We start from the raw sequence: 27981 nt of genomic DNA on the forward strand, positions 1-27981 counted from the left end.
CCTTAGGGCCAAGCAATACATGATAGCTATCCTTCCTAATGGTTTCCAATTTCAAATCCCCATCATAATTTCGCATGGTGTGAGATTCTCTCTCTGCTCCCCTCCTCTCTCTAATAATGCTCACTAGAGGGTAATTTTTGTGAGCTTCTTTCTAGGAACAGACTTCCTTTTGTAATTTTGAGCAAATGTTTCTAAAATTTGAAGACAAAAGAACACTTTCAAACTTCTCTAATGGAAGTCATCATTATTACCCTGATAAGAAACCCGAATAAGTGTGTTACAAAAATAAAAGATGGTGTAGAATGTCCTTTTGTATTTGTGTTGCTTTCATTGGTTAATAAAGAAACTGCTTTGGGCCTGGTGATAGGGCAGAACTTAGGTAGGTGGGGAGACAGAACCGAATTCTGGTAGAAAGGAAGTAGAGGGAGAACCACCATGGAGTTGTCAAGAGTCAGACATGTTGAATCTTTCCTGGTAAGCCACGACCTTGTGGTGAAATACAGATTATTAGAAATGGGTTGAATCAAGATGTAAGAGTTAGCCAATAAGAGGCTAGAACTAATGGGCTAGACAGTGTTTAAATGAATACAGTTTCTGTGTGATTATTTTGGGTGTAAACTAGCTGGGAGGGACAAAGAAAGGGCCTACGCTCCTTTCAACAAAAAGATTTTATTGACATGTATTAGTTGTACATACTAATTTAACTCAGTGTTATATTTCAATACATGTTTATAGCAGGCACAATCAAAAGCAGCCTCCTTTTTTACCACTCAATTCCTTCTCGGCCTCTAATAATCACTATTGTACACTCTAGCAAGTGCTCTCCTCTGTCTACTCCCCTTTGAGATGGGATTATAAGAAGTGACAGAGAGGCCTAGCTTGTTATGTAGCCATTATGTATCTGAACTCAAATCTTAATGATTGAACAAGAGTTCTTAGCCTGTAGCTATCTGTCCAACCTCCAATCTAAGATACTTTAAGGATGATAATATTGATCTTAAGTGTGGTAGTGGTGGTGCATGCCTTTAATTTCAGCACTAGGGAGGCTGAGGAAGGCCGATTTTTGTGAGTTCAAGGCTAGCCTGTTCTACAGAGCTAGTTTAAGGACAGTCAAGGCTGTTACATTGTATAACCCTGTCTTGAAAAAGAAAAAAATAAAATTAAATACAAACAAACAAAAACCCCGAAAGACCTCAAATTAAGAACTGCAAACAAGAAAAGGAACTAGGTAATATATAAATTCCTTGGATGAGGGAGCTGATAATTGTAAATTTAAAAAAATAGAGTAGGTGGAATTGAAAGGAAGTACCCAAAAGACTCAGGAGGGAGAATTCATCTGTCTGCATTGCTCCTCCCCCACTCTCAGAAGCCCTTTGTGATGTGGAGACCTGGCTTTGTGATGCGGAGTCCCCAGTTCTGTGAGGAAGTGGACATGGGTTATTCTTCCCTCCTCAGTGAGAGCCCGATCAGTTCAGATGGAGAATCTTCCCTCTCTTCTGGAAAGCATATACGCCACATGGCTGAGCCTCAGCTCCACGATGGACACAATGGACGTGATATTTGCCATTGTGTATGGACTGGGGCTCTACCTTCTGTTACTTCCCTTCATTGATAGTCATCTGTCTTTACCGCTACCCAATATAAAGTTCACCAGGAAGGTAAGAAACTCTCAATCTATCGAACAGAGAATACTTCTCTCTCTCTTTCTCCCTCCTTCCCTCCCTCTTTCCCTCCCTATCTCCCTCTCTCCCCCTTTCACTTCCTTCCCCCACTCCATCCTTCCCCTCTCTGTGTCTCTTTCTTGATTTTTTAAATTAGCATAAAGAGTATTGGGTTTAATGATGGGATCTTCAAACAAACTTCATTTTTTATTGATTGTTTTCTTCCATCCCCCTCTCCTCTCTCATCTCCCTCCCTACTTGTACTCCTCCACTACCCACAAGCCACTTTTTGGCTTTCATGCGACATGGGTCCTTTTACCGGTCTCCCCTGCCTCAATGACACATTTTACTACAAATATCCACTTTTCCAAATCAAGTAGAGACATGGCTGGGGAGACATCTCCAGAAGGAACAGAATTCTATTCTCCTGGGAACTGGTGGAGCAGAGTTGAGAGCAGTCACCAGGGCATCTATCTGGAGCTCACAGTATGTCTGTGAGGTATGCTGGTGTGCCAGGGTGAACTTGAATGCCATGGTTTCATGGATAGGACCTGCATTCTTCATATAAATTGGGGGCCTCTATATCAGGGATAAGACAAGCATTGAGCACTGGTTCATATGTTCTCTTCTCCTGTACCATCCTTTCCTCTGGGATGATTTGTCTGAGGACTGTGCTGAGCCTCAAAAGGTATTAGACCAGAGGCCACAGTGACTTCTGGGTTCAAGCAGCAGAATTCAACCTGGCAACTATGAAGCAGCTACAGAGATTTGACTCTTGAGCAGAAGAACAGTTACTGTAGACATCCAAGTTTGGTCTCACAGTGCAAATGCCTGTGCATCTATCAGGAGACCAAGGAAGAATGGAAGATGTTCTGCTCTATAACCCTCTCCTTAGTTTTGTTACACAGAGACCTTGCAAGCCGGTTCTATGGCAGGCAGTGACAGGAAAGGGTCTCTGGAAGTTGGTGTCTCGTAGCCTAGCTCCAAGTTCAGATCCTCAACTATGTCTGCCTCCCATAACACTGGGGTTACAAGCACATGTGTAACTATGTGCCTTTTTACATGAGTGATGGGGACCTGAACTTGGGTTCTCACGCAGCAATGTTCTTACCCACTAGGCCATCTCCACATCTCCCTTCTTATATTTGTTAAAGAAAACTGGCTGACAGAAGTGTTCAGTAGGTAAGTGCTTGTTTTGCAAGCATGAAGACCTGGGTTTATATACTCAGCTCCCAATTAGAAAGCTGGGTGATGTGTGCCTGTAGTCTTGGTGCTAAGGAAACAAAGACAGAAGGATCTGTGAAGTTTCCTGGGCAACCAGTCTAACTGCATCAGTAAGTTCCAGGTTTAGTAAGAGACTCTGTCATTAAATAAAATGACAGGAAGAATGCTGAAAGGGATCCCTGGTCTCCCATATTCATACACACTTGAATACATATAAGAGAGAGAGAGAGAGAGAGAGAGAGAGAGAGAGAGAGAGAGAGAGAGAGAGAGAGAGAGAGAGAGAGAGAGAGAGAAAGAGAGAGAGAGAGAGAGAACAAGTGTTTGCACTTTTTCACTCACTTCTTTAAACCCAGTACTTGGAAGACAGAGGTAAGTAGATCTCTGTGAGTTCAAGACTAACCTGATTTATATAGTTAATTCCAGGACATCCAGGGCTGGAGAGATAACTTAGCATTTAAGAACACTTGCTGTTCTTCCAGAGGAACCAAGTTTGCTTCCCAGAATGCATAGTTCACAACCACCTATACTCTAGTTCCAAGATATCCAATATACTAATACACTATTCTGGTCTATGCTAGTGGCTAGGCACACAACACAACACACATACACCACACCATACAACCACACACACAACACCATATAACCACACACACCACACAATCACACACACACACCATATACACACCACACACACACACACACACACACACACACACACACACACACAGAAAATGGTATTAATTCCATATCAAATTAAAAAAATTTATGAATATCTGCAGTTTCTCTAGAGGATAATGAGAACATTTATCATCTATCTATCTATCTATCTATCTATCTATCTATCTATCTATCTATCATCTATCTATCTAATCATCTCTTTCTCTCTCAGCCTCAAAGGCAGATGACCTGGCAAAGTCAGTACAGGAAAAAGTTTGGGACTCATTCTAGAAAAGATCCCAAAGGTAAGTCAGTCTCTGTCATTAACTTGCCTATGAGGAGCTAGCACCATGTTTCCCAGGTGAGTTGCAGAGGCCTAAGAGGGAGGTTCCTGGGAAAGAAATACCATACTCAGGCTCTTGTGTTAGAAAAAAGCTATGATGATCCAGCTAACAGGGTGTTCCTAACAGGGAGGGCTCTGGACTATTAGGAGCAATGTTACCAGGATTTGGAGGCAGGACTTGAGTAAAGCTGATTCTTTTCTGAGGTGACCCCATCCTTTCTCCCAGAGGTCAGTTAGAAGGATCACGGGGAGGGGGTGACAGCTATGGGATCTGCTTATGAATGATTAAGTGCTGTCCATCCATCTACCTTGAGAACGCTATTGATCATGGGTAACATGACCTTGGATGTTAATGAGCAGGCTTTAGAGTCTAATCTCATAATCTTTTCTAATGTGACACCCACACATTTAGCTTAATATAAATGCCTTACCTTACACCATCATAATCCAGTCTCCTGATTTCCAGCTTGGAGAGAAAGCCTGGAAAAGCTGAAAGAAAAAGAAAAAGATGGATCATTTCTAGAAGAAATTAGCCCAAGATGCCCTTTGAATTCTTTAGGGAACATGTTTAAGTCACAAAGTACTAAGCAAGACAGAACCATCCTGCCACCCTTCTGGAACCTGAAAGAAAAATCAGAACAGCAGACAGCCATTCAGAAACTATCATATCCCACCATCTTGGGGGATGATTTTCAAAAGAAATACAACCAGCTCTTTTGGGGTCTCCCTTCTCTGCACAGTGAATCTCTAGTGGCCACTGCCTGGATCCCTCAGGCTTCTTCTACTCTCCCTTCTCCCTTTTTCTTATTCAATGTCATCTCAACTGCTTATCCAGTTCAAATGCAGGATAAAATGTCTCCAGCGCATTCCTGTACATGTCCTCTGTCCTACCTGGACCTTCTGTCTCCACCCCAATTCCAGGCCCCAGCTCCGAATCAAGTCCACCCTCAATCCCCTCTCCCAGCCCTACTACCCTCTTCTCTACCCTACACAATTGATTATGGAGATTATGGACCATCTTGTTCTCAGTCACAAAGTCAGTCGCAGTGTCTCCCTACTGAAATACAACACACAGAAGAGCACTTGCTTACAAAACTAGAAAGTAGGCTGCCTTTACCCTTGATGGTCCAGAGACCTCAAGAAGTCTATGATGTCCTGGCCCCCAACCTTTCCCAGGACTGGGCAGTCTCTATCCTTCCTGACAATTTTCCTATTAGCTGTGAGCTCCGAGAAAAACTGGAGCAACACATTCAAAAGTGGCTCATTCAACACCAATGGGACCTTCCTCATAAGATCCAAGAGTCTCTGGAAGTGATGCAGCTTCAGAACACAGTAACAGGACCTTGTCAAACCAGAGACAAACCAGGCCCCTCACGATCCTCTGTGTCTATGGGTGACCATAGCAAGGATGACTACAAGGTGAGATTCCAAGAGAAAAAATCTGGAAAGAATTTAGGACCCATTCTTGGAAAGATCTCAAAAGATCCAAACAGGTACTTGGAAAAAGCTCCAGTAACAATACAAGGGGCAAATCTTTTGGAGCCAGAAAGAAATCCAGTGAAGAGCTTGAAGAGATACTCCAAAACTGACTCAATGAAACACATAAACAAATTAAAAAGCACCCTGAAAGCTCATGTGAGAACAAAGTCAGAGCAAATCAATCAAGGTCTGATCCCTCTGTGTGTGCGTCGATCCTGGCTTGCTATGAATGATGGTTTTTCCATGTCTGATATCCAAATGGAAACTAAGAATTTACCATCCTCTAAGACATCACAAAAGTCCATGAGCTCTTCACAGAAGCTTGCCTTTCTTGATCCAGGTACTCACCAGGCCCTGGAGGAACATATTGTAAGGTTTTGGGTGAAGCACAGGTGGGGCCTACCCCTCAAGATGCTCAGGCCCGTAAATCTTTTTAAGTTTAAAAAAGTTGAGTCCTTGCCTGTTGCACTGTGTGACTTGCCCTCCTCAACCACCTCTGTATCTGGGACCAGTTCAGCAGTTGAGGTAGTGAGGTTCCTAGGAAAACCATGCCAGACATGTTTGAGAGAGGTGGTAATTGAGGATTCTTCTCCATCACTAGGGAGTCTTCTCCTTGTCACCTCTCCTTCCTGTAAGGGTATCAAGAGAACCCTGAGAACATTTCCATCTGGTACTGACCATGAGCCTTCACAGGTCCTGCCAACCAAATCAGAGAGCAAGCATTCTGAAACTCTCAAACATAAAATCACGGATACACCATCTCAGAGTGGGACTGTCTTAGAGAAAGAGAGAGAGACCCAAGTAGTCCTTTTACTGCCTAGAAGAACCAGTGTCCAAAACCCAGGGGCACACAGTCACCAGGCAAAAACAGTTAGCAAGTTTCCACAAAGTGTGGAGACAGAATCAGCCAGCCAGCCACAGGTCTACACCAGTGCTGTGCTCCTTCCTGAACATCCCAGGAGCATACTGCTTCCTGCAGACACTTTGGCTTCCCTTGGGTTAGGTGACATTGTGATGGTAGGAGGGGACAATAGCCTGGTGCAGCAGAAGTTCAGTACTCCAAAGCATCAAGTCTCACCAAAGAGCCAAATCAAAGTGCTGGCACCTACTTACCAAGGTGAGAAAACTAAAAGACCAAATAAAGGAAATCATGAAGGGCCCAAGCTCACCAGAGTCAAGGAGAAGGAAGATAAATTTATAAGAAAACATCAGCCCCTTCCAAAACCTACACAGGTTCCTCCAGAAAGCCCCTTCCAAAAACTTGTGAGCCGCTTTCTTCTTTGGATTCACCCCAAGAAAGCAATCAAAGGGCAGGAATCTCCTCCTAAGAAAGGTAAGCCTACAGCAGCTACTTCCCAGAGTCCACGAAACCAAGTGAAGAAACCACGCGTGGACAACAATGTTGCTGAGGCCCAGGAACTTATGACAGCCATTGGACAGATGCTAGAAAAAAAGGTGATACAGCAACGTAAACAATGTGCTCCCAAGTTAAAAGAGCACTGGGAAATGCCTCCACCCCCTGCCCCTCAGTCTTCCTATGGCCGTAAGCCAGCCTCTGGCTCAGAGCAAAGAAGAGCACCCAGCCACCCATCCAATTCCTCCCGCCAAAGGTATTCTACAAAGGAGAGGCACATCAAAGACCAACCATCTCAGAAAAATGTACCATTTAGAAATGAACCACAGACCCTTCAGAATCCCAGCCTCTTGCTCTGTAACACAACTTTGAACCTAGTGAGTTCCTCTCAGAATAGAACAATAGTGCCAACTGTTTCAAGTTACCATATCTGCTGTCCTAGGCACTGTGCTTTTCGGAGAAGTATCTATAGCCAACTAGATACTAGGTTTCACTAGTAGGAAAGCATAATCAAAAGAAAAAAAACTTGGTCCATGTAAAAATTATTTATCTCGTGTTAATACATTCAAGATATTTAATGTAGCCCAAAATACATATTTTCCTCTTAATAAAGAGTGATGGTTTCCCTCTGTTCCATGTTTTATATGGGCCTTCGTTTCTACCAGAGACAAAGGAGGATGGGTGATTGGCAGAGATAGTGCAAACCCACTTCCACAAAAACTCTTGACATCAAAACACTGTTTCCATTGTCCAGGGAGATGGTTCTCTTGGTAAAATGCTTGATGCAAAAGAATAAAGACCTGAGTTTGGATCTTTCGCATACATGTAAAAACCAAGCACAATGGTATTTTTAATCCCAGTGTTTGGGGAAGGAAGACAAGAGGATCCCTGGGGCTTGCTGGCTAGCTAACTAGTCAAATAAACAAGTTACAGCCTCATTAAGTGATACTGTCTCAAAAAAGGAAAAAAAGAGCAGATACCCAACACTGACCTCTACCCTTTACACACACACACACACACACATATGCAAATACACATGTCTGCTTGCACATATATCTTCCCACACATAAAAATGTCAGGATAAGGAAAACTGAGAAAATCCCATCTCACTGTCTGCTTCAATACTTTATATCAACTCCATTGCTCCATTGATTTATATTAACCTTACACTTTAGGGCAGACAGAGGCATCTTAAGTCTCAAAATTCTCCCTGGTGCTTCAAACAGGGCCAGAGTCAAAGAGCTTTCCTTGTTACAAAATAGCCAGGACTTTGGATGGGGGCCCATAGCTTTCTTAGCAGAGAATAGATGATGCCTGCCTCTGGGAAGCCTTTTCTCCTGGGGAAAGGTAGGAACAGATCAGCCTTAAGAAAAATTCAGTCATGTGCTAGCCACCTCTTTACATTCCTCATGCTCTACAACAGCAAGGAAAGCACTTTCCAGGTTAGGGTGATGGTATCATTCAGGGATGCCACTGAAGGTCAAGTCTACTCCAGAGGAATGACCCCTACAGTTCACTTACCTTAATCTGTCTCATAGCTAACTCCAGTCCAGGGAAGCATTCTGGATTAATGAAGAGGGATATGATTGAGAGTTGGGAATTGTAGACTCAGGGTTGTACAAAAGAAATTAAAACCTTGGAATCAAAGACAGAAACATGAAGGTGCTATAAACGTGATCAATGAGGAACCCTTACTGTTCCCCTGCCATCTGGAAGCCAAGAGGGGGAGGATGTTAGGGGCCAAGTGAATCATCTTGCTCACACTTGTATCCCATCTATGATCCTTGGTCTCAGACCTAGAGAAGCCAACAAACAGCCCAACACATACTGGATTGGAATTTTAAAAAATTAGGAAAGATAAATTTTTTAACGTTGCATATAATCAAATCTCTAATCCTAGAAAGGATGATTTCACAATAGATCTCAAGACCAAGGATCTTGAGATCTTGTCTGTTGTGTGTATATTACTACCAGTACAGAAATGGAAAATTTAAAAAGGATGGAGGGGATGATTTGGGATCACATGCAAATTTTCCTCAGCTCTTTGTCCTTGTTTAGTTCAGAGACCAATAGGAAAGACACAATCAGAAAGGGTATGCATTGCCAGTACCTTGTCAAAATGTATCCCCTCCCCTGCGTTGAAGGGTCTATGCACTACTCCTTGCTTCTAGCATTCCTTCCTACTGGGCTCTGTCCATACAGAAAATTAGGAGGAGGAACTATTTATGTGGAGAACATGTTCCAAACTGTGCTACACACATAACACAGAATAGGCACAGCTTAGAGACTTCATAGCCCATGGAGGAGAACCTTGTACCAGACTGATCCTGATGCCAACAGAAATGGGCCCTGACCTCCACAAATGGGATTAGGCTAGTACTCACCTACATGTAGGGACAGTAATCACAGGCCCCTGGAGTCTAGGTGCTGATGCAACTAGCCTTCTCTTAAAGATGGACAACTAAGTTAGCCTCCAGAGTGGGACCAACAGTGAAAATGGAGCTGGGGCTGACAGAAGGGTCTTGAACTGGGAGCATAGTTGTTATCCAGACTACAAAAACTAAGAAGAGGGTAATATAGACTGGACATTGACCTCAGAAGAGGTCATATCTGACTGGTGCCAGCTTCTCTCAGGACACCAAGGGGTGAGTTTTCTGAAGTATGGAGAGCTGGACCAAGATCCCATGGTTCATATCAGGAAACGGGCAATACATTGGCTACACTGTTGAACCAGACAGAAGACATTGATTCTCCATCTTCCATAAGATTCAAGAAGGTCATCAAAGAGATCTACAGAAGCCTCCTTGAGAGACCGGACAGCATGGACACCTATCACTGCCTCACATTGCTTTGTAATCTGAAAGTTCTCATAGTGACTTTCCATGGGAAAGTCTCATTGGGGGAGGTTTTGAACTTAGTTTTCTTTTTTTTGAAAGATCTGCCTCAAAGGAATCAAAAACAACTTAAGGAATGAAAGGGTTTATTTGTTTTACAATTTCAGTTATAGTATGTCATTAAAGGAAACAGTGCTAAGAACTCAAGCCGGAATTTGAAGCAGAAACCACAGGAGAATGCTTCTTGTTGGCTTTATCAGCTTCATGCTCAGCAGGCTTGCTTATATATCTCATGGCCCTCTTGTCTAAGGATGGTGCCACTCACAGTGGACTGTGCTCTTCTACATCAATAATAAAGACAATGCCCCACCCATATACCACAGTTCTATCTGATCTGGGTAATCCTTAAGTGAGACTCCCTTATCAGGTGACTCTAGGCCAAAGGTTCTCAACTTGTGGGTTGTGACCCCTTTGTGGGGTATCAAATGATCCTTTTATAGGGGTTGCCTAAGACTATTGGAAAACAGAGATATTTGTATTATATTCATAATGGTAGCAAAATTATAATCATAAAATAGCAACAAAAATAATTTTATGGTTAGGGATCACCACAAAATGAAAAACTGTATTAAAGGACCACAGCACTAGGAAGGTGGAGAACCATTGCTCTAGGCTATGTCAAGTTGAAAGTTAAAGTTCATTAGGACAATGTAGTTTATGTTTGTATTTCAGAGCTGAAAAAAAAGAAGCATTGCTTAAAACACTTAAAGACAAAAGTCTTTACTTGTATAAATATAAGTTCTGATAAGATTATTGTGATTGTTAATATCTGAACTGAAGGAAGTGTACATTTAATTAGATTTATATAATAGCAATTAATAAAATGTCTGACTTATCTGGCTATCACTTTCCAAAGGACATGCTTTGGTATGACTTTATGTTTCTCACATGAATGAACTGTTATCCTTGCCTCGAACAGTTCTATTTTAATGACAGCTGTTAAGTATGTATCACTGGATGATCCACCAGGACCACACCATCATGGTACTTTCTCCAAGAGTTACAGAGTTGATGTGAAGGGATTTTTAATTATTTTTGATAAAATTGTATTTTTCTATTGTGTATGTGTGTGTGTAATATCTCCCAAACAAGCATGACACCAAGCTGAAGATCATGGGGTGTTTTCCTATGTCACTTTCTACATCATTGCCTTGATAAGGGGGTCTCATTGAATCAGAAGCTCACCATGTTGGCTAGGCTGGTTGTTCAGCAGGCTCTTGGAATCTGCCCCACAATGCTGGGGTTATAAGCATCCACAGCTATGTTTGACTTGACTTTTTTTTAATGTACTAGGCACTCCCCCTAGCTCCCTATAGTTTAAAATTAAATTATTTTTCTATGTTATTTCCTTGTGAAGGCACTGAAACCTAAATGACAGAGTAGCAGCATGGTTGCCCTCTAGCCCTAATCAGATTATATACATGTTTTAACAGTGTAAGCATAGTGATCAGAAACAAACCAGTTAAGTGAAAATTAAAAGAAAACTTTCCTACAGGACAATATTGTCTTAGGGTAATTAATTTTTCAGGTTTAAATGATTGATATTATTTTGAATTAAAGTTGTTATATGAGGAGCAGGCCTGCTTTTGGTCCCAGCCATCCAGCTCCCGGCTGCCCAGCTAGCTTAAACCCCGAAATAACCAAACAGAAATTATATTAATTAAATTACTGTTGGCCCATAAGCTTTAACCTCTTATTGTCTAACTCTCCCATCTTGATTCAACCCATTTCTAATAATCTGTATGTCACCATGAGGTTGTGGCTTACCGGGAAGGATTCAGCATGTCTGACCTGGCAGCTTCATGGCAACTCTCTCAGCCTCCTTCTTCCCAGCATTCAGTTCTGTCTACTTTGCCTACCTAAGTCTGCCCTATCAAAAGGCCAAGGCAGTTTGTTTATTCAACCAATGAAAGCAACAGATAGACAGAAAAATCTCCTACACCATTTCCCCTTTTTCTGTTTAAACAAAAAGGAAGGCTTTAACTTTAACATAGTAAAATTACATATAATGAAACAGTTATCAAGCAAGAATTACAGTTATAATATTTATATCTATTTTATCTTTTATCATAACAAAGGAAAACAATAACTATAACTATATATTCTTCAACTCCATTAAAGACTACAGAAGGATATATTACCTAAGTAAACAAGAAGTAAGCAACTTCCAAAACTCTAGAAATGACAGAGACATCTCACTTCCTGTACAGTCACCCAACATTTTTCTGTACTGTTGGGGCATCTATCTTCAGCCTATAGGCCCATAGTATCCAGCAGACATTTTTCATAAAGTAGGAAATTTTAAAGACAGTTCAGTCACTTTCTTCTGTATCCTGTAGAATGTCTCACAGACTATTTTATGAATCAGGAACCCCAAAGGATCATCTCACCTTTAGGTAAGTTCAGCAGTGCTCTCTCTGCGGGATCTTCATGTCCAGTTTATGCAACAGTCCAGGCAAGAGCAGTTTCTTGCCTAAATGGCTAACAAACTGTATAAGGAGCCTCTTCGATGCCCATCTTCCTCTTGAAGTAGCTGGTGCTGCCAGGAGCAGATGTGTCTCATTGTCATGAAAAACTCTTCAGCTTTTTGCTTCTGCCACCATGCCCTTCACTCTTCCAACTCTCTCTTCTGTAAGCTTTCATTGTTGTGGTGTTTTATCATAATAATAGATACATAAACTGTAGTCCTGAGCCAAAAGGTCAACAATCATGAGATTTCTGGATGAGGGTAAGAATCATACTCAAAATGTACACATTAAGTCATAATATGCCATCACCCTGTTTCTAACACAATGCTTTTTCTTTAATAACATTAAAATATAACAATTTAAATAAATTTTAGAGGAATATCTTTTCCCTCTGGCAGCCAGAACATATGTTCAATTAAGACTTTCTGAAACTATAATAATATTTGCATGTGACTCATAAAATAAAAACATTTTGTTTAATAATTTGGGAATTTCTTTACATCATTTCAATTTGATTATTTTCCTATGCTATCTCAAGATTCTTGCATACCAAAAATGTAGTGCTGGTATAATTCAGACAGGGTAAAATATAAAATATTTATCCATGTCTCTTTATTGTAAACATAGTTATAATGACTTTATGTTTTATGTATTTGTGCATATATGTGGGTGCATATGTTTGTGTGGTGCATGCATCTAGATGTTAGAATGACAATGTAGGGTATTGTTCTCAGGAATCCATCCACCTCCTTTGAGCTCTCCAACCAGTTAGACTGGATAGCCAATGAGAACCAAGGATTCTCTTATCTTTGCCTCCCCAGAACTGAAATTACAAGTATGTACCACCATGCCTAGAATTTTTTGAAAGTGTTCTAGGGACAATCTCAGGCCTTCATGTTTTCAAGGCAACCATTTGATTGAACTGAGTATTTATTAAATACTTATATATACACAAAGGGCTAAGACCCCACATTGCCTATGAAGAATTTACAATCTTTCCAGAAAAAAATATCAATATATCTATTGTATGATTCCAACAACCTTTCCATATTTATTTATTTCACTTAGCAATAGGTATTTAAGAGCACTTTGTATCATTTCAAAGATAGTACACTATCCTTGAATAATATTTCATTGTATCCATTTGCCACAATTTATCTCCTCCTGATCTGAAGGAATTTTAATTCATAGTTTATAACTACTTAAATGTAATAAAGAATAATGTTTTTCTAAAATGTTTGTTTATCACTATAAGAATAACTTGTAGCTAAATTAAGTTTGATCAACTTGTGATAAAATATTTTTTCTTCATATTGTTTTCTCACCAGTCTCAATTCTTACTCCTCAGTGTAGCCAGTGCTAATACCACTGATATTAGAATTATCACTCATTAGTATGTTTCTGTATAGGTTAGATAAAATATGAATTCCCCTAAACACAAATTAAGATTGCACGTTTCTCCCCCTTGAAGTTTTATTTCAAGGCTCTCATTTGTCAAAAAGACAGAACTGTAATTTGAGAATTTCGGGCCTTTCAAAATCCAATGCTGGACTGGAGCTCAGTGGTAGAATGCTTACTTAGTATACACAAGCTCTAGGTTCAGCCCCCAGGACTACAAACAAAAAGAAAATGAAGCAAAATTCCAATATTCAGTCACCACTTTTGCTTCTTTCTTCCTTATATTTTGATCTTTATTCTTCAGCCCAACCAAGTTGCTTCTTGTTTGAGAACTTTAATTTCTGTTCTCTTCTCTCCTGTACCTTTCTCATTAATCTGAACATTTCTCCAAAGGATTAATCTACAGTTATTCATTCACTTATTCATTAAAAAACTTAAACAATAAATACTGGGACAATTTAAGACCATCCAGTTATCTATGAAGTTTCCATTCTAGCTACAAAGACTTTTAAAACTCAGGCAGATTTTCAGAGTCTGATTGAGGAAGAGTCTTGCAAGAAGAGGGGCCAACTCTTCTATCTCCAAGTCAGCAGAGCAGCAAATTTCAAAATTTTTGAGTAGTAATTAACTGTGAGGGCTTGGAACATCCATGAGAAGTTAGAAGGTAAGAGTCATGAAAGGCATATATTCTGTGTATTCTCATTCAGTCACTCAAGCAAAGACAACTGTTAATTTATTAAATTTAACTGCCATGAAGTTTCATGGAAGAAGTCTTTCTTGTTTGGGGTAAAACTGGAAATAGAAGTGCCAGTAACTAGGGCACAGGAAGAGGCAGGCATATCTGAAAGGTTTCATTCTGAGGCGGTATGAGTTCTTGGGTCAGATGGGATAAAGATGCACTATCACTCTACTGGTGTGGTGGTTGGAATATGTATGGCCCCATAGATGCATGGATTTGAATATTTGACCTATACGAAGTGGCACTACTAGGAGGAAAATGTCACACTGTGGTGGTGGGCTTTGAGATCTCATATATGCTCAAGCTACACCCAGTACATAGCCTTGTTGGCTGAGGATCAAGATGTAGAACTCTCAGTTCCTTCTCTGGTACCATGTCTGCCTACATGCTGTTATGCTTCCTGTTATGAACGTAACGAATTAATTTGTACACAGATCCAATTAAATGTTTTCCTTTATAAGAGTTGCCATGATCATGATGTCTCTTCACAGCACTAGAAACCCTAACTAAGACAACCTGGAAGTTCTCATATAAACCTCCATGCACCTTCTCCTGGTGACAAGGTCACTTGCTTAGTGCCTTAGTTGTCAAGCCTAGTCCACTCATTCTTTCTGGGAAGCCCCGTTTCTTCTCAGTTCCAGCACAAGGTTGCTGCCTCCAGCATTTACCCATCTGCCCACCTCATTCCTTCCTGCATTCCAGGAAAAAGTGCTACCCCATACCAGGGTTCTGGAGAGACTGTGTATAACAGCCTGACCTTGCTACATAAGGGGCAGCCTGTATATGGGAAGGCACTTTAGCAGGTCATCTGTGAAGCAGACAGGACAACCTGTGGAATTGGAAGGTGGTTAGTGGGAACATCTCACTGTCTTCAAGAAAGACTATTGTTTCTATGGGACCTAACTGCAGGATTTCATCCCGAAGAACACCACAGTACACCACTGCAACAAACTTCAGAAATGAAACATGTAGAAAAAAACCCACTAGTTTGTTCTCCCTTCTCTGAGAGTTGTGGAATAAGCCCAAGTTCCATCACGGTATTAAGGAGACAGAGTTATTTATTTCTTTAATTGGCTGGCTTTCTCTTGGTAGGTGTAACGATCCAAGAATGTCCAGCTGTGTCAGTTTTCTCAATATAATGGCATAGTTATCCATTGTTAGACCCTGATTTCTGGCTTCCCCACCTGACAATTACAGTTTGAATCTGAAGTGTTCCTGTGAAAAGGCTTATCTACCGAAAACTTGGCTTGCAGTTAGAAGGACTATGAAGAAGTGACTGGATCCTGAGGGCACTGCTCTCACTACTCGCAGCTGGTAGGACCTGATGACGGGAGGAGTAGATGTGCCTTTGAGGGCTATTCCTTGTCCTTCCCACTACTCCACCCACAGTTCAACTGATGTGAGATAACCAACTCTTTTCCACCACATGCTCCCTACCATGATGCTCTGCCTCATTGCAGCCTGAAAGTCATGGAGTTAGTCAAATATGAAATCACACTTCTAAAACTCCCTAAATTGTTTGTCTTAGGGACAAATATACAAAAAGTATTCTTCAATTAGGCCTGAAGACGTACCGTCATTCTTCCTCATACTATCCCTTCATGCATTATTTTAAAAAGGGACAGATGTAGGAAATAAAAATATTAAAAGGGAATAGGAACCTGAAACATTTTTCTCAGTCAACTTATTTATTGTCCTTGCTCTAAGTATCAGATTAAATTTTAAGAAAGCAGCACGGCATGTCCAGGATTAAGAGATATTTTAAGTTAGCGATTTAAAACTGATTTCATGTTGTTATCCATGTTGAACAAACTTTTGGTCTGAAATGATAACAGATTAACAAAATGTGCTCTTGGCCAAGACTACACTGCAACATATTTTTTTCCTAAATGTGAGTGCTTGCCTTTGAAAAGATGAAGAAGCACTTTTCATGCCAGTTTTAAAACATGCTATTTTAGCTGGTTCAGAAAAGAAAGCTGTTGGAATACAAAACAGGCACTGTGACTGAAACTTTAAAACTAGATGAGACAGGCTGTTCAGAAATCAAAGATATGCCTTGTTTTACATGTGGGGGGGGGGTGAATGAGGGAGATAGAGATAGATTGATAGATGATAGAGACATAGATAATGATAGATAGACTCATCAGGAAGTGGAGAGAATTCAAGATTAGATTGATTACCAAATTCTTCCTTCATGCTTCAGGGTCATTTCAGGCAATGGAGAATACATATATAAAGAAAGTTTGGTAAGGAAGCCTGAGGGAGTCATCACTGGCAGAGTTATCAGTGGCACTGTTTTCAACTTTTGATCTTTCCTGAACAAGAAAAATCTTCTTTTGCCTCTCTTACCAATTTTTAAGGATTGGCCATCAGATTTATATTCATTCAAGAAATTATCCATCTTTTCATCATGATTAATATCTTTATCTTCCTTAAGTATTATGATAACACTATGAATTAATGCCCAACTGACTCAAAATTGAATGTTTCCCCACCCCTTGCTTATATGTCTTTTCGGTATTCTTTCAGACTGTCCATAATTCTTCATGTTCTTTCTTCTGAAAACCGGAGAGTATAATCATAAACAACTTTCAAGTAGTCTAATAGTTGTGATTTTAATACTTATGCTCTTTTTTTCTTTAAGAAATAATACACAAGCTCAGCACAAGGCAAAGACTTCCTTGATTCCTGCTACATTGTTCTTACTCATCACCTTCTGTGAGGGTCCACTCTTCTTTTTTCTTGGAGCCAACCTCAGGTTTCCCTTCCAGGCACCACATGTTTAATATTTGGACCTGGGAGCTCTAATTTTAGGAAGGCAGTGCCATCTTGGCTTCACACAGCTTGCAGAGAACCCCATTGTACAAATCTTCAAATTCTATGCTTGATTCCCAAGTGTACCTTGTGCAGACTATTGCAGAGTAAGATGAGTAAAGGTCTCCTCTTGACAACTACAAAACCAGAAGTTAAGTCACATGATACCGAAAAGTAATATTTTTTTGAAAATGAAATTAATGAAACAAATTCATTATGAGCAAAATACCAAGATACAGGTGTAATCGGATCTATCCATACAGCTAGACATTGTGCTTCTCTCACCTCACCCTCACCACTCTCTCCTCTGCTGCTTTCGCTCTCATTGGCATCCAGCAAGACAAAAATATGTTATATTTTAATAAAGATACAATATATGCTTTGCAGAAATATTTGCTGTTTTATAATACTTCCCTTCTTGTTCATCCTTTGTGTTTAACACCTTTCTTTCTAGTTTCTAAGACATAAGCATAAATTATCAAATTGTGACCTTTGTTGTTTTTCCCCAGAGGCTTGTTATTCATTACCCTTCCTCATTAGTTTTTAGCTACACTTCTCAATTTGCTTTTCAACTTTAGTTCACACTACTTGAGTATTTTTGTTTCTTCTTGTATCCATTTTTAGAAGTATTATTTTTTGTTTCTTAGTACTTGAGGAACTGAGAAAGAGCTTTTAATTAACACTTTTGAATATTTTTAAACTGGTGGGATACTAGATTGAGTCTAGGCTTTCTTGCATAGTAGATAAGCACTCTAGCCCCGAGTAACTGCATAGTCTAATGTGCTTATTTCCTGGATGTAGTCTGTTCCTGTAGTAGTGCCCCACCCCCACATGCCACCAGCTGCCTCCAGTACGTATGTTGACTTTTGCTTTGTCTTCTTTAGATCAAGTGTCAGTCTATCTTGGGGGGAAAACCACTACTGTGGAAGTTAGTGATTTGCTGGGAGCAATTGAAAACTGATCCTCAAAGAGTAAGTCTGTTTAGAAATGAATGGGGCCTGGGAAAGGAAGAAGTGCTGTCATAAATTCTGTAGACAGAAGGCAGTGTGATGGAGGAGGCAGGTCTCAACGGGCACATCCCTGGAAACAGTCTCCTAACTGTTCTCTCAGGATCTCCACCAGTAGTTCCTCTGTATCCACAGGAAAAGGTCACATGGTTTCAACTTGACCAATCAGAAGAGCCAAGCCCATCTGGTCAGTGTGATTGGTTAATGCATGTGACCAATGAGGGCTCATAAATCTGGATTCACAGTTGGAAGTGGGGAGAATTGCTGAGACAGTTAGCTGCAGTTTTGTTAAATGAGCTCTCACCGCAGAACACCAGTGCAGAGAGTAGTAAGCAGCACCCCAGATTCATGAAGATGTCTCCTGGTCTCTGACTAACAATCAGGTACAGCTCTGCCCAATGCCATCAGCCACTGCACTTCTCTCTTTCAAAGTCCTTCAATCAGCTTTGTTTTGTGGGTTGTCCAAGTCACTTTGGAATGGGTTTCATACAATTGCCCTCTGTTCATATTAGCAGGTTCAATAGAGAACCACAATGCTGTGAAAGACCAGAATTTTGAACTAATCCCAGGTCCTGTGTAGCATTCTGTGGACAGTCTGGTGGCTATCCCTGACCTCTTTCATATTTCTGATGGTTTCCCTTTTGTATTCAGATCCCCTGCCTTATCTACTGATACCAAATATTATAGAAAACAGTGATATTTGTGGAGCTGGATTGTCCCATTTGAAGCATCTCTGGTTCTGTCTAATTTTATGTCAAAATGCTGTCTTTCTTTAGGATTGATTATGTTGCCCTAAATTCTTTTTATATGCTGTATTGTGAGTTTGTGTATGAGGAAATAATTTTACATTCCTGGATGAATCCACCTGATCCTGGGGTATGGTCTGTAGTGGCATTACATTTGCATTTTAATAAAAGCTTACCTGAAGAACATAGAGTAAAACAGACACACTTATCAGGCTTACAGACCAGGCGGTGGTAACACATACTTTAATCCCAGTAGCCATACTAATTGCCATAGAAACTGTGCGATGCATGCCTTTAATCCCAGTGGTGCATGCCTTTAATCCCAGCCCTAGATAGGATTATAAAATGGGAGGAGACAGTTCTCATTCAGTCTCATTCTGAGGAGGATTGCCATTTTGGACTGATGTTGAGGTAAGAGCCAGTGGCTGGCTACTCTGCATTTTGGAACTTTATGTTGAACCCCAATTTCTGTCTCTGAGATTTTATTAATTCTGCTTCAATGGCCTTTTAAATGCATTGTTGAATTATGATGTTCATCAAGGAAATTATAATATTTTCTGCTTATGTTTTTATTTGGTTTTGGTATCAGAGTAATATTGACTTTGTAGAATTAATTTGGGAGTGTTCCTTCCCTTTCTGTCTTATAGGATAATCTATGAAGCACTGATGTTAATTCTTTTTTTAATGTTCTGGTAGAATTTATCTGCTGGTCTGTATGGTCCTGTACTTTTCTTTATGGCAGTTTTTTCCATTAATATTTCAATGTTGTCCCTAGTTATTGATCTATGTACATGATTTTGTTTTTTTTTTAATCTAAATTTTGGGTAGGTTATATGATTCTAGGAATTGGTCTATTTCTTCCAGATATTATAATTGACTAAATTTTTTTCAAGCTACTCCATAATGATCTTTTTTGGGAGAATTGTATTTTAATCTCAACATTTCTCCCTTCCCTTTTCAGGTCTCCCATCCCACATTTCTTCAAATTTATAACTTCTTCTTTCCTATCAGTTGTTATTGCATGCACATATATATTTGCATATAATATATCCTCAAATATCTATTGAATCCATATAATGTGTTACTTGTATGTGTGTTTGCATGGATGACCATTTGGCACTGGATAACCAGTGGGCTACCTCTTTCACTCCCAGATTTACTCAGTTATTGTTGTAGGGTTGAGGCCTCATGGGCTTTTCTCCTTGCAGTTTGGCATGTTCATTGGCATTTTTGTTCAGTTCATGTTTGTACTTTTATGTTGATGAGACTTTATGGGTATAGCTTTCTGAGCTCTTGCTGTTACTACAAGACACAATTTGACAGCAAACTCCCTGATCCTCTGGTTCTAATAATCTTTCCACCTCCCAACCTCTGCCCCTTCCACAATGTTCTCTGAGTTTTTGTGGATGTATCCATTGAGACTGGGCTCTACAACTCTGAATATTGATTGGTTGAACTGGTTTTCTATGGTGGTCTCCATCTGTTTCAAAGAGAAGTGTTTTTTTATGAGGGGTGAAGTCTAAACTTATCTGTTGGTAAAAGAACACATTTGTAATTTGTTGTTAGGGATTGTGTTTGTTTAATAACTTAGTGTTTGTAGATCTCCTCCAATAACCATGATTTTGCTAGCACTGATTAGTTAGCTAGGTTTCCCATACCAGACATGGTATCCTTCTTGTTGAGCAGGGTTTAAGACCAATTAAAAAACCTGACTATGACCAAGGTGTGTGTGTATGTGTGTGTGTGTGTGTGTGACTACTGCATCCACAGGGTTATCATGCCATGATGGTCACTGATACAGCTCATAGGTATCATAGCTAGGTGGGACTATTAGTTGCCTTTACTTTTGGAAGTTTTCTTGGCACCTTCTGGTACCAGGAAAGCTAGTTCTTTGGGAGGGGAATTAAGGTTAATTTGAGCTCAAAGACCTCTGAGTCCTGTTTCTGAAGTGCATAGTGTCTTCAGCAACATAGCCTTGCCTTCTACCCCTGGATGGTAACCAAGGACAACAGCAATAGGCTATATGTTTTGAGGTATTTTAGAATTCGTTTAGACAGTATTGTTAGGCCAACAACTCAAAAGAGGGCTTTTCATGTCTGTTGTTAGGGGTTTTGTTAGGTGGTCTTTGGTTCTTGGAAGGAACACCATCAGCACAGATGAGAAAAGTTTATTACAACTAACCATGCATATTTATATGCTGAATTATATACATTATAGGGGTTTTTAAGGTAAATAGTTAATAGTATGATTAATTGTGGCTTTTATCAGTGATCTTTATTGTTATCTACCTCACTCCTTCTTCTATATTTAACTCCCTTCTGTAGACAGAGATTGCACTTACATTTCCCAGTCACCCAGACCCAAATAATCACACAAAAATGATATTAATTATAACACTGCTTGGCCAAAAGCTCTGTCATATTTCTAGCTAGCTATTCTATCTTAAATTAACCCATATTTTATGTATATGTTTAACCACATGGTTTAGCACCTTTTATCAGTGAGGCATTCTTATCTTGCTTCCTCTGCATTTGGCTGGTGACTGCAGGCTGAGCCTTTCCTCTTCCCAGAATTCTTGTAGCCTGGTCACCTCACCTATACTTCTTGCTCGGCTACTGGCCAATCAGTGTTTTATTAAACCAATATGAGTGACAAATCTTTACAGGGCACAAGATCATTATCCCACAGCATTTCTCCTTTTTTCTTTTCAAAACAAGAACTATTTCCCTAATGAGCCTCTCCCCTTTCCCATTTTCCCTAATGAGCTTCTTTTTTGCATTTTAAAGGTTTAACTTTACATAACTTTTTTTTAAAAAATTATTTTATTTTTAAAAACAATCTTTTTTAGTTTTCATATCGATCCTGGTTTCCCCTCCCTCCTCTCTTCACCTTCCCCCACTCCACTCTGCATCCATTCCTCAGAGAGAATAAGGCCTCCCATGGGGAGTCAACAAAAGTCTCTCTCCTCTGTATCTAGGCTGAACAAGGTAACCCTTCATAGGGAATGGGCTCCCAGTAGCCAGTTCATACGCTAGGAGTAAATCCTGGCCCCACTGTCATTGGCCCCACAAACTGCCCAAGCCATGAAGCTTTCAACCACATTCAGAGGGCCTAGTTCGGTCCTATGCAGGATCCCCAACTATTAGTCCAGAGTCAATGAGGTCCCACTAGCTTGGGTCGTGGGTTTTCCCATCATGGTTTTGACCCCTTTGCTCATATCACTCCTCTCTCTCTCTGACTGGACTTCAGGAGCTCAATCCAGTCATTAGCTGTGGATCTCAGCATCTGCTTCCATCAGTTACTGGATGGAGGTTCTATGATGACATTTAAGGTTGTCATCAATCTGATTACAGGGGAAGGCCAGTTTAGGCACCCTCTCCATTATTGTTTAGCATCTGGGGTCATCCTAGTATAGTCCTGGGAATTTCCCTAGTGCCACATTTCTTGCTAACCCCATAATGGCTCCCTCTATCAAGATATCTCTTTCCTTGCTCTCCCTATCTGTCCTTCCCCCACCTCGACTGTCCTGTCCCATCATGTTCTCCTCTCCACTTCTCGTTCCCTTTCCACACTCCATCTTCTCCCAATTTACTCAGGAGATTTTGTCTATTTCCCTTTCCCAGGGGATCCATGTATGTCTCTCTTAGGGTCCTTGATTTTAATATTAGCTGCTGTAACATTACCTTTATTTATGTCTAATTTCTAATAATTTGTGTTTTTTCTCATTTGGTTAGTTTGAGTAAGGGTTTGTCAATTTTACTTATTTTTTTAATAACCAACTCTTTCTTTTTTCTTTTTTCTTTTCTTTTTTTCTTTTTTTTTCCCTTTTTTCTTTGATCCTATGTGATGTTTTTTGGTTTCTATTTCATTAATTTAATTTCTGAAAATTACTATGTATTGCCATTCACTGTTTTAGATTTAGTTTATTCTTTTGTTTCTATGACTTTGGAGTACATCATTAGGTGAATTTTTGCTTTTATTTATATAGGAATTTGATGATTATGAACTTCTCTCATAGACTTACTTTTAATTTTTTTAAATCTAGTATTGTGATTTTATACTGAGACAGACAATATGTAACAGGAGGAGTGACAAGGTAACAATGCACCAAGACCTGAAGGAAAGTTCCTCTGGGGAGGAGGTTCCCACAGATCATTACATGATCCTCGATACCCTTGGTATAGGCAGCTTTGCTGAAGTGAAACTTGCCTGTCACCGACATACAGAGGTACAGGTTGCTCTGAAGATTATGAAAAACGACAAAAAGAAAGCTGCCTTGATCACAAATGAGGTAGATATCATGAAATTATTGAATCATCCTAATATAATTAAGCTGTTCCATGTCATGGAAACTACTCAGCATATCTATATGGTTATGGAACTGGCCTCTGGGGGTGACCTGGCAGGTCGTATAGTGGAGGTTGGCTCCATGCAGGAAGAGGAGGCCCAACACATCTTCACACAGATAGTATGTGCAGTTAAGTACTGCCACGAGAATAACATTGCACACAGGGACATCAAACCTGATAACATACTGTTAGATAGCAAAGGAAGCATCAAGCTGTGTGACTTTGGTCTGGCTACCAAAGTAACTGTTGGGCAGAAATTAAAGGTTTTCTGTGGTACCCTTCCATACTGTGCTCCAGAGCTTTTCAATGACCAAGAATATGATCCCAAGACACCTGATATCTGGAGCATGGGAGTAGTTCTATATATCATGGTGACAGGGTACCTCCCATTCAAAGCAACAACATATAAAGACATGAAGGTAGAGATGAAAGATCCACATTACTACATTCCATCAAAGCTTCCAGAATATATTGTCAACCTCATTGTGAAGTTATTCACTATTGACTCTGAGCAGAGACCCAAGATACATGACATTATAAAACATCTGTGGCTCAAGGACAGTGAAGTACTTTTAAAACTATCATCTTCTTTGGAGATGCTCCCTAGAAAACCAAACCTCAATATCATGTCAGCCATGCAGGTCATGGGCTACAGTCCCAAAGACATTAGAGACTCTTTACATAAAAAAAAATTTAATAACATCATGGCAACTTATTTAATATTAAAACACCAGTCATTCTTGAGAAGCAACATACACCATCAAATTAAACCTATGCAGTTTGATGTTACCAGTCCACCTTCATGTCCTCCCATGGCTTGCTTCTCCCTAAATGGCACAGGAAGTGATCCTGCTCTTCCCACTAACACCTTTCTGGCAAAACACAAGTTTCATGATAATGACAAGATTGCAATGAAGGAGGGGAGCAGAAGGCTCAGCATGCCTGACATCTTGTGTTGTCAACAGAAGAGAACCATCTTTCCTAAAGTAGCTTCTGAATGTGGTCATGTAGCTGTTCATCTCATGAGAAGCATTATTCAGAAGAGATGTATGACCTCAAAGGTGGTGGCCTTAGGCAGCACATCCTCAGAAAATATTCTTTCTAGAAATGATATTGCCCACATGACACCACAGAGTAAAACCAACCCAAAAAACAGCTCATCTCCCCAGAACACATCGTCTGTAATGAGCTCCACAGAGGCACCTCAAAGTGTCACAACCACAGACACTCATCAGAAGGAACCACGCTCCACCAGTGCCCAGCCCCAGAGTGTGATCACAGCCTCTTCCCATAACGTAAGGCGATGCTGGAAGAGGGTGAAGAGGAGAACGGTGAATTGTTTTCAAAGCCTGTGTTGCTGCCTCTTTCCCCAAAGGAGAAGCCATGCTTCCCAAAAGAAAGTGGCTCCAGTGGAATGGGAGAATGGAGTCACATAAAATGAGGTAGGTGGTGGACCAAAATATACTTCTGTATTTTAATTAATGAATTTTCTAATGTTCTTTGCAACTGACTTAAATAGTTAAACACATTTATGGAATATGCAACTTGCACCTCAGATGGACAAAGCAACAGCTTCATTATTATCTGGAACCTGAGAAAGTGGACCTGGACATAGACAACAGAAACGGTTACCAGTGGCTGTGGAGGCATTGAAGAAGTGTTGACTAAAGGAAACAGATGTTCAGAAGGGAAGAATCAGGTAGGAAACTATGACACAGCAGGGCTGTAAATTAATAAGTACCATACAATTCAGTTGCCAAAAGTTCCTTTCATGTGTCTTTCTGTTTTAAGTGGTGGAACATCATGAACACTGAGGTGTGGAGTGGGAACTCAGCCCATGTGGACTGAGACATCTGCAGCAAGTCCAGGTGACAATGTGCCTGCATACCTAGCAAAGAGGCTCTGTCTAACACAGAGAGGAGGTATACAAACAGATAGTTTTCTCCACCAGAAATCCCAGTCACCAGGAAATTTAACTCAGGGCTGGTCTTCCATTTTATCTTCCGCATATTGGGAACATGCGTAAAAGGATGCCCAAAGCTGCCCGGGAGTTAGAATCCCTTTTAGCCATGTCTTAGTTACTTTCTATTGCTTTGATAAGACAGCATTACCAATTCAGTTTCTAGAAGAGATTATAATTTCAGAGGGCTAGAGTCCATAACGATCATGACAGGGAGCTTAGAAGCGAACAGACAGGCATGGCTTTGGAGCAGTAGCTGAAAGGGCTAGCTGGGATGGAGTGGACTTTTAAAAACTCAAATCCTACCCCCAGTGACATAACTCCTCCAACAAAGCCATATTTCCTAATCTTTGCCAGACAGTTCAACCAACTGGGGAACCAAGTACTGAAATATATTAGGCTATGGGGGTCATTAGTCCCATCTAGGGGGTAACCTCAAATGTTTGATAGGACAATTGCCCTATCTTGCTCTACTGTATTTTCCTTCATATCTCTGGGCCATATCTTGAAGAAAGAAAAGAGGGCTTCTCACATGAGGAAAGAGTTCTTCTACCAGAGTGACTGTCACAATCTACCCACTTTTCCCAGGACAGGTTAACCAAATTGAGAATGTAGTCCCCAAATAGCCCATGCTCCAAGCTGGTGCTCACTTGGTGTCCATCTCTACAGTGATTATATTTGAATTCACATGGTGTAGGTTGTGAGTCCTTTGCACTATCTTTAGAAAAGCCTTTTTCCTTCAGAGCTTCAGTTTCTTCCATGAAGACAGTCTGGCAGCAGCTTTGCTCACAGCTGTGCTATGCTAGAAGAGCAATCTTAGGCAAGGCCTTGGTCCCACACCAGACACTCACTGTGAGATGCTACAGCTGTCGATGATGACTGTGGAACCTAGGCTCCCAGTGTAACCAGGTTGGTAAATGACCTCCATGGAGTAAGCATAAGGAACAAGATAATATATAATTAGCAGACAGTGAGATTTTTGTGTTGGGCAGCCTCTTGACATCCTTTTCGGAGTAAATCCTGGGGCCCAACAGTATCTCCAGAGAGAGCTACATCCTCTTGCCCTTCAGTCTCCCCTGGCTACTGTTGGTTTAGCCTCCTGTATCCCTCATCCTCCTTCCTTTATCTCAGCGCTAGAGACACAGCCCCAATGCATGCTGGTTCAGTGAGTCAGAAGAGGAAGGGACACTTTTGTGTAGGGACTGTAAACTGGGAATATGAGTAAAGACTGTGCAGCCATGAACACTTTAGCCTGAGATGTTGGCATAGAGAAAGTAAACCTGTGTCTCAGGTGCAAAGCCACTGCCCATCTCTAAGGACAGCTTTTGACCCCTGGATAAAAGCATCCCTATAGCCTCTAGAGGAGAGAGTACCATGGATCTATTCACTCCCACCCAAATCCTACAGTAGTCAGAAGATTGCTGGATGATGCAAAAAAATTGAGAGTTAGAACCAACCCATGTACCATATTGGGCCCCCCAGTTGTGGTCAGGTGCAGGTTTTGAAAAGCACTTCTGTCACTGTATTGCTAGTGATATCCACAGACTTTGGAGAGAGGCTGCCTGTAGATTATACTCATTGGGCATCAAGACTGAATCAGGGCATAGCCTCCTTCACTGGCTCTCCATCTGCTGTGTCCAAGCCCACCAGCTGTTTAGCTCACTGCAGACACAGCCCTTCTTATCAGAGCCCTAGAGAGATAGTCGCATGTGTCTATTTGATGACTGGCCCACTGTCTGGCCACTCTGCCACGATGTGTCATTTGCTTCAGAGTCTCCTTTTCCAGGTGCACATGATCATGTTTCTTCCCATATGATATTTAAGAGAGCTCCTATACTTGTTCCTACTCTAAAGGGAATCCTGGTTTTTCTCTATGGTTAATCTGTTGAGATGACACTGTTTCACATTGTAAAGGTAAAGATATCTTACCAGGTTTGGACATGGCAACCTACACATGACCAGTAGCCACAGGACTACTTTATGTCCAGAGGCCCCTCACTTTGGGAATATACCTATAAACAAACTTGGATTACTATGGGTCTGGGATTGTCATGTAGAAGGGTCAGCATAGAGTTCCTGCTCAATGAAATTTTTGCAATATCTGTGGTCCTTCTGCATGAAAATTGGCTCCCTTCAATGAAGAGTGCTTATCCACATTTGAACGAATTCAAGGCAAATTTGTGGGGTTCTCACTGTTGAAGGTTCACTTATTGAACCCACTAAGTAATGACCTGTAGCAGAAGACAAGTTTCTGGGCCTTTTCTTGGATTGGCATTGGCCCCATTATAAAGAAGGGAAAATATGAGGTTTTAAAACTTCAAGCACATGTTGAACAGATGTATGGGTGAGAGGTGCCCACTGGTGCTTTCAGCAGTATACATGTGGTGGCAGTGCAGGTGGAGTAGGTGGTGTCTGGCAGAGCCTGATACCTAGCAGTTTATGTGGGGTAGCTCCTGATGTTGTTCTTGCAATGTTGTCCAACAGGCTCTCATGCCTAGCACTGAATGTATGGCTGTAGCCTTGGATGGTGATTATACAACAAAACTTGATACAAAGAAGCTTATATGGAAAGGCAGCAATGGGGTGTTCAGCACGGCCTAAATGATAGTAGTGTATTTGGGATGGTAAGTGGAAAGGACAAATAATGTGTCCAAAATGGCTTGATACCTAGGACTTTTTGTGGGGTGTTTAGGAGAGCTCCTGCTAAGCCTGCTAGATAGCAGTACATGTAAAGCTACATAGAAGGATAAATATCTAGTAGAGCCTAGGACCTCAATGGTGTGAGTGGCTAGCCATCAAATCTCAGGGACTAGAGGTGTGAAGTGTCTATTAGTTCTTAATATGTAGAATATGTAGGATGGTATCAGTAATATCCAACATGGCTTGAT

At 40.7% G+C, this 27981-nt stretch overlaps 2 protein-coding genes across 2 annotated transcripts; both read left to right on the plus strand.

Annotated features, from left to right (window-relative positions):
* The first annotated feature begins 1475 nt into the window (after positions 1-1475).
* On the plus strand, positions 1476-7215 carry LOC119817148 (spermatogenesis-associated protein 31-like). Its single transcript, XM_038334339.1, has 3 exons — positions 1476-1658; positions 3775-3847; positions 4352-7215. The coding sequence occupies exons 1-3, from the start codon at positions 1476-1478 to the stop codon at positions 7213-7215; spliced, it is 3120 nt and encodes a 1039-aa protein (XP_038190267.1).
* A 15671-nt stretch (positions 7216-22886) lies between these two features.
* On the plus strand, positions 22887-27694 carry LOC121677240 (sperm motility kinase X-like). The gene is made up of 2 exons (XM_042055338.1): positions 22887-24428; positions 27578-27694. Exons 1-2 carry the CDS (start codon positions 22887-22889, stop codon positions 27692-27694), a joined length of 1659 nt encoding a protein of 552 aa, XP_041911272.1.
* The last annotated feature ends 287 nt before the right edge of the window (positions 27695-27981 follow it).

The sequence above is a fragment of the Arvicola amphibius genome, chromosome 6 (assembly GCF_903992535.2).
Source record: "Arvicola amphibius chromosome 6, mArvAmp1.2, whole genome shotgun sequence".
NCBI classification, from domain to species: domain Eukaryota; kingdom Metazoa; phylum Chordata; class Mammalia; order Rodentia; family Cricetidae; genus Arvicola; species Arvicola amphibius.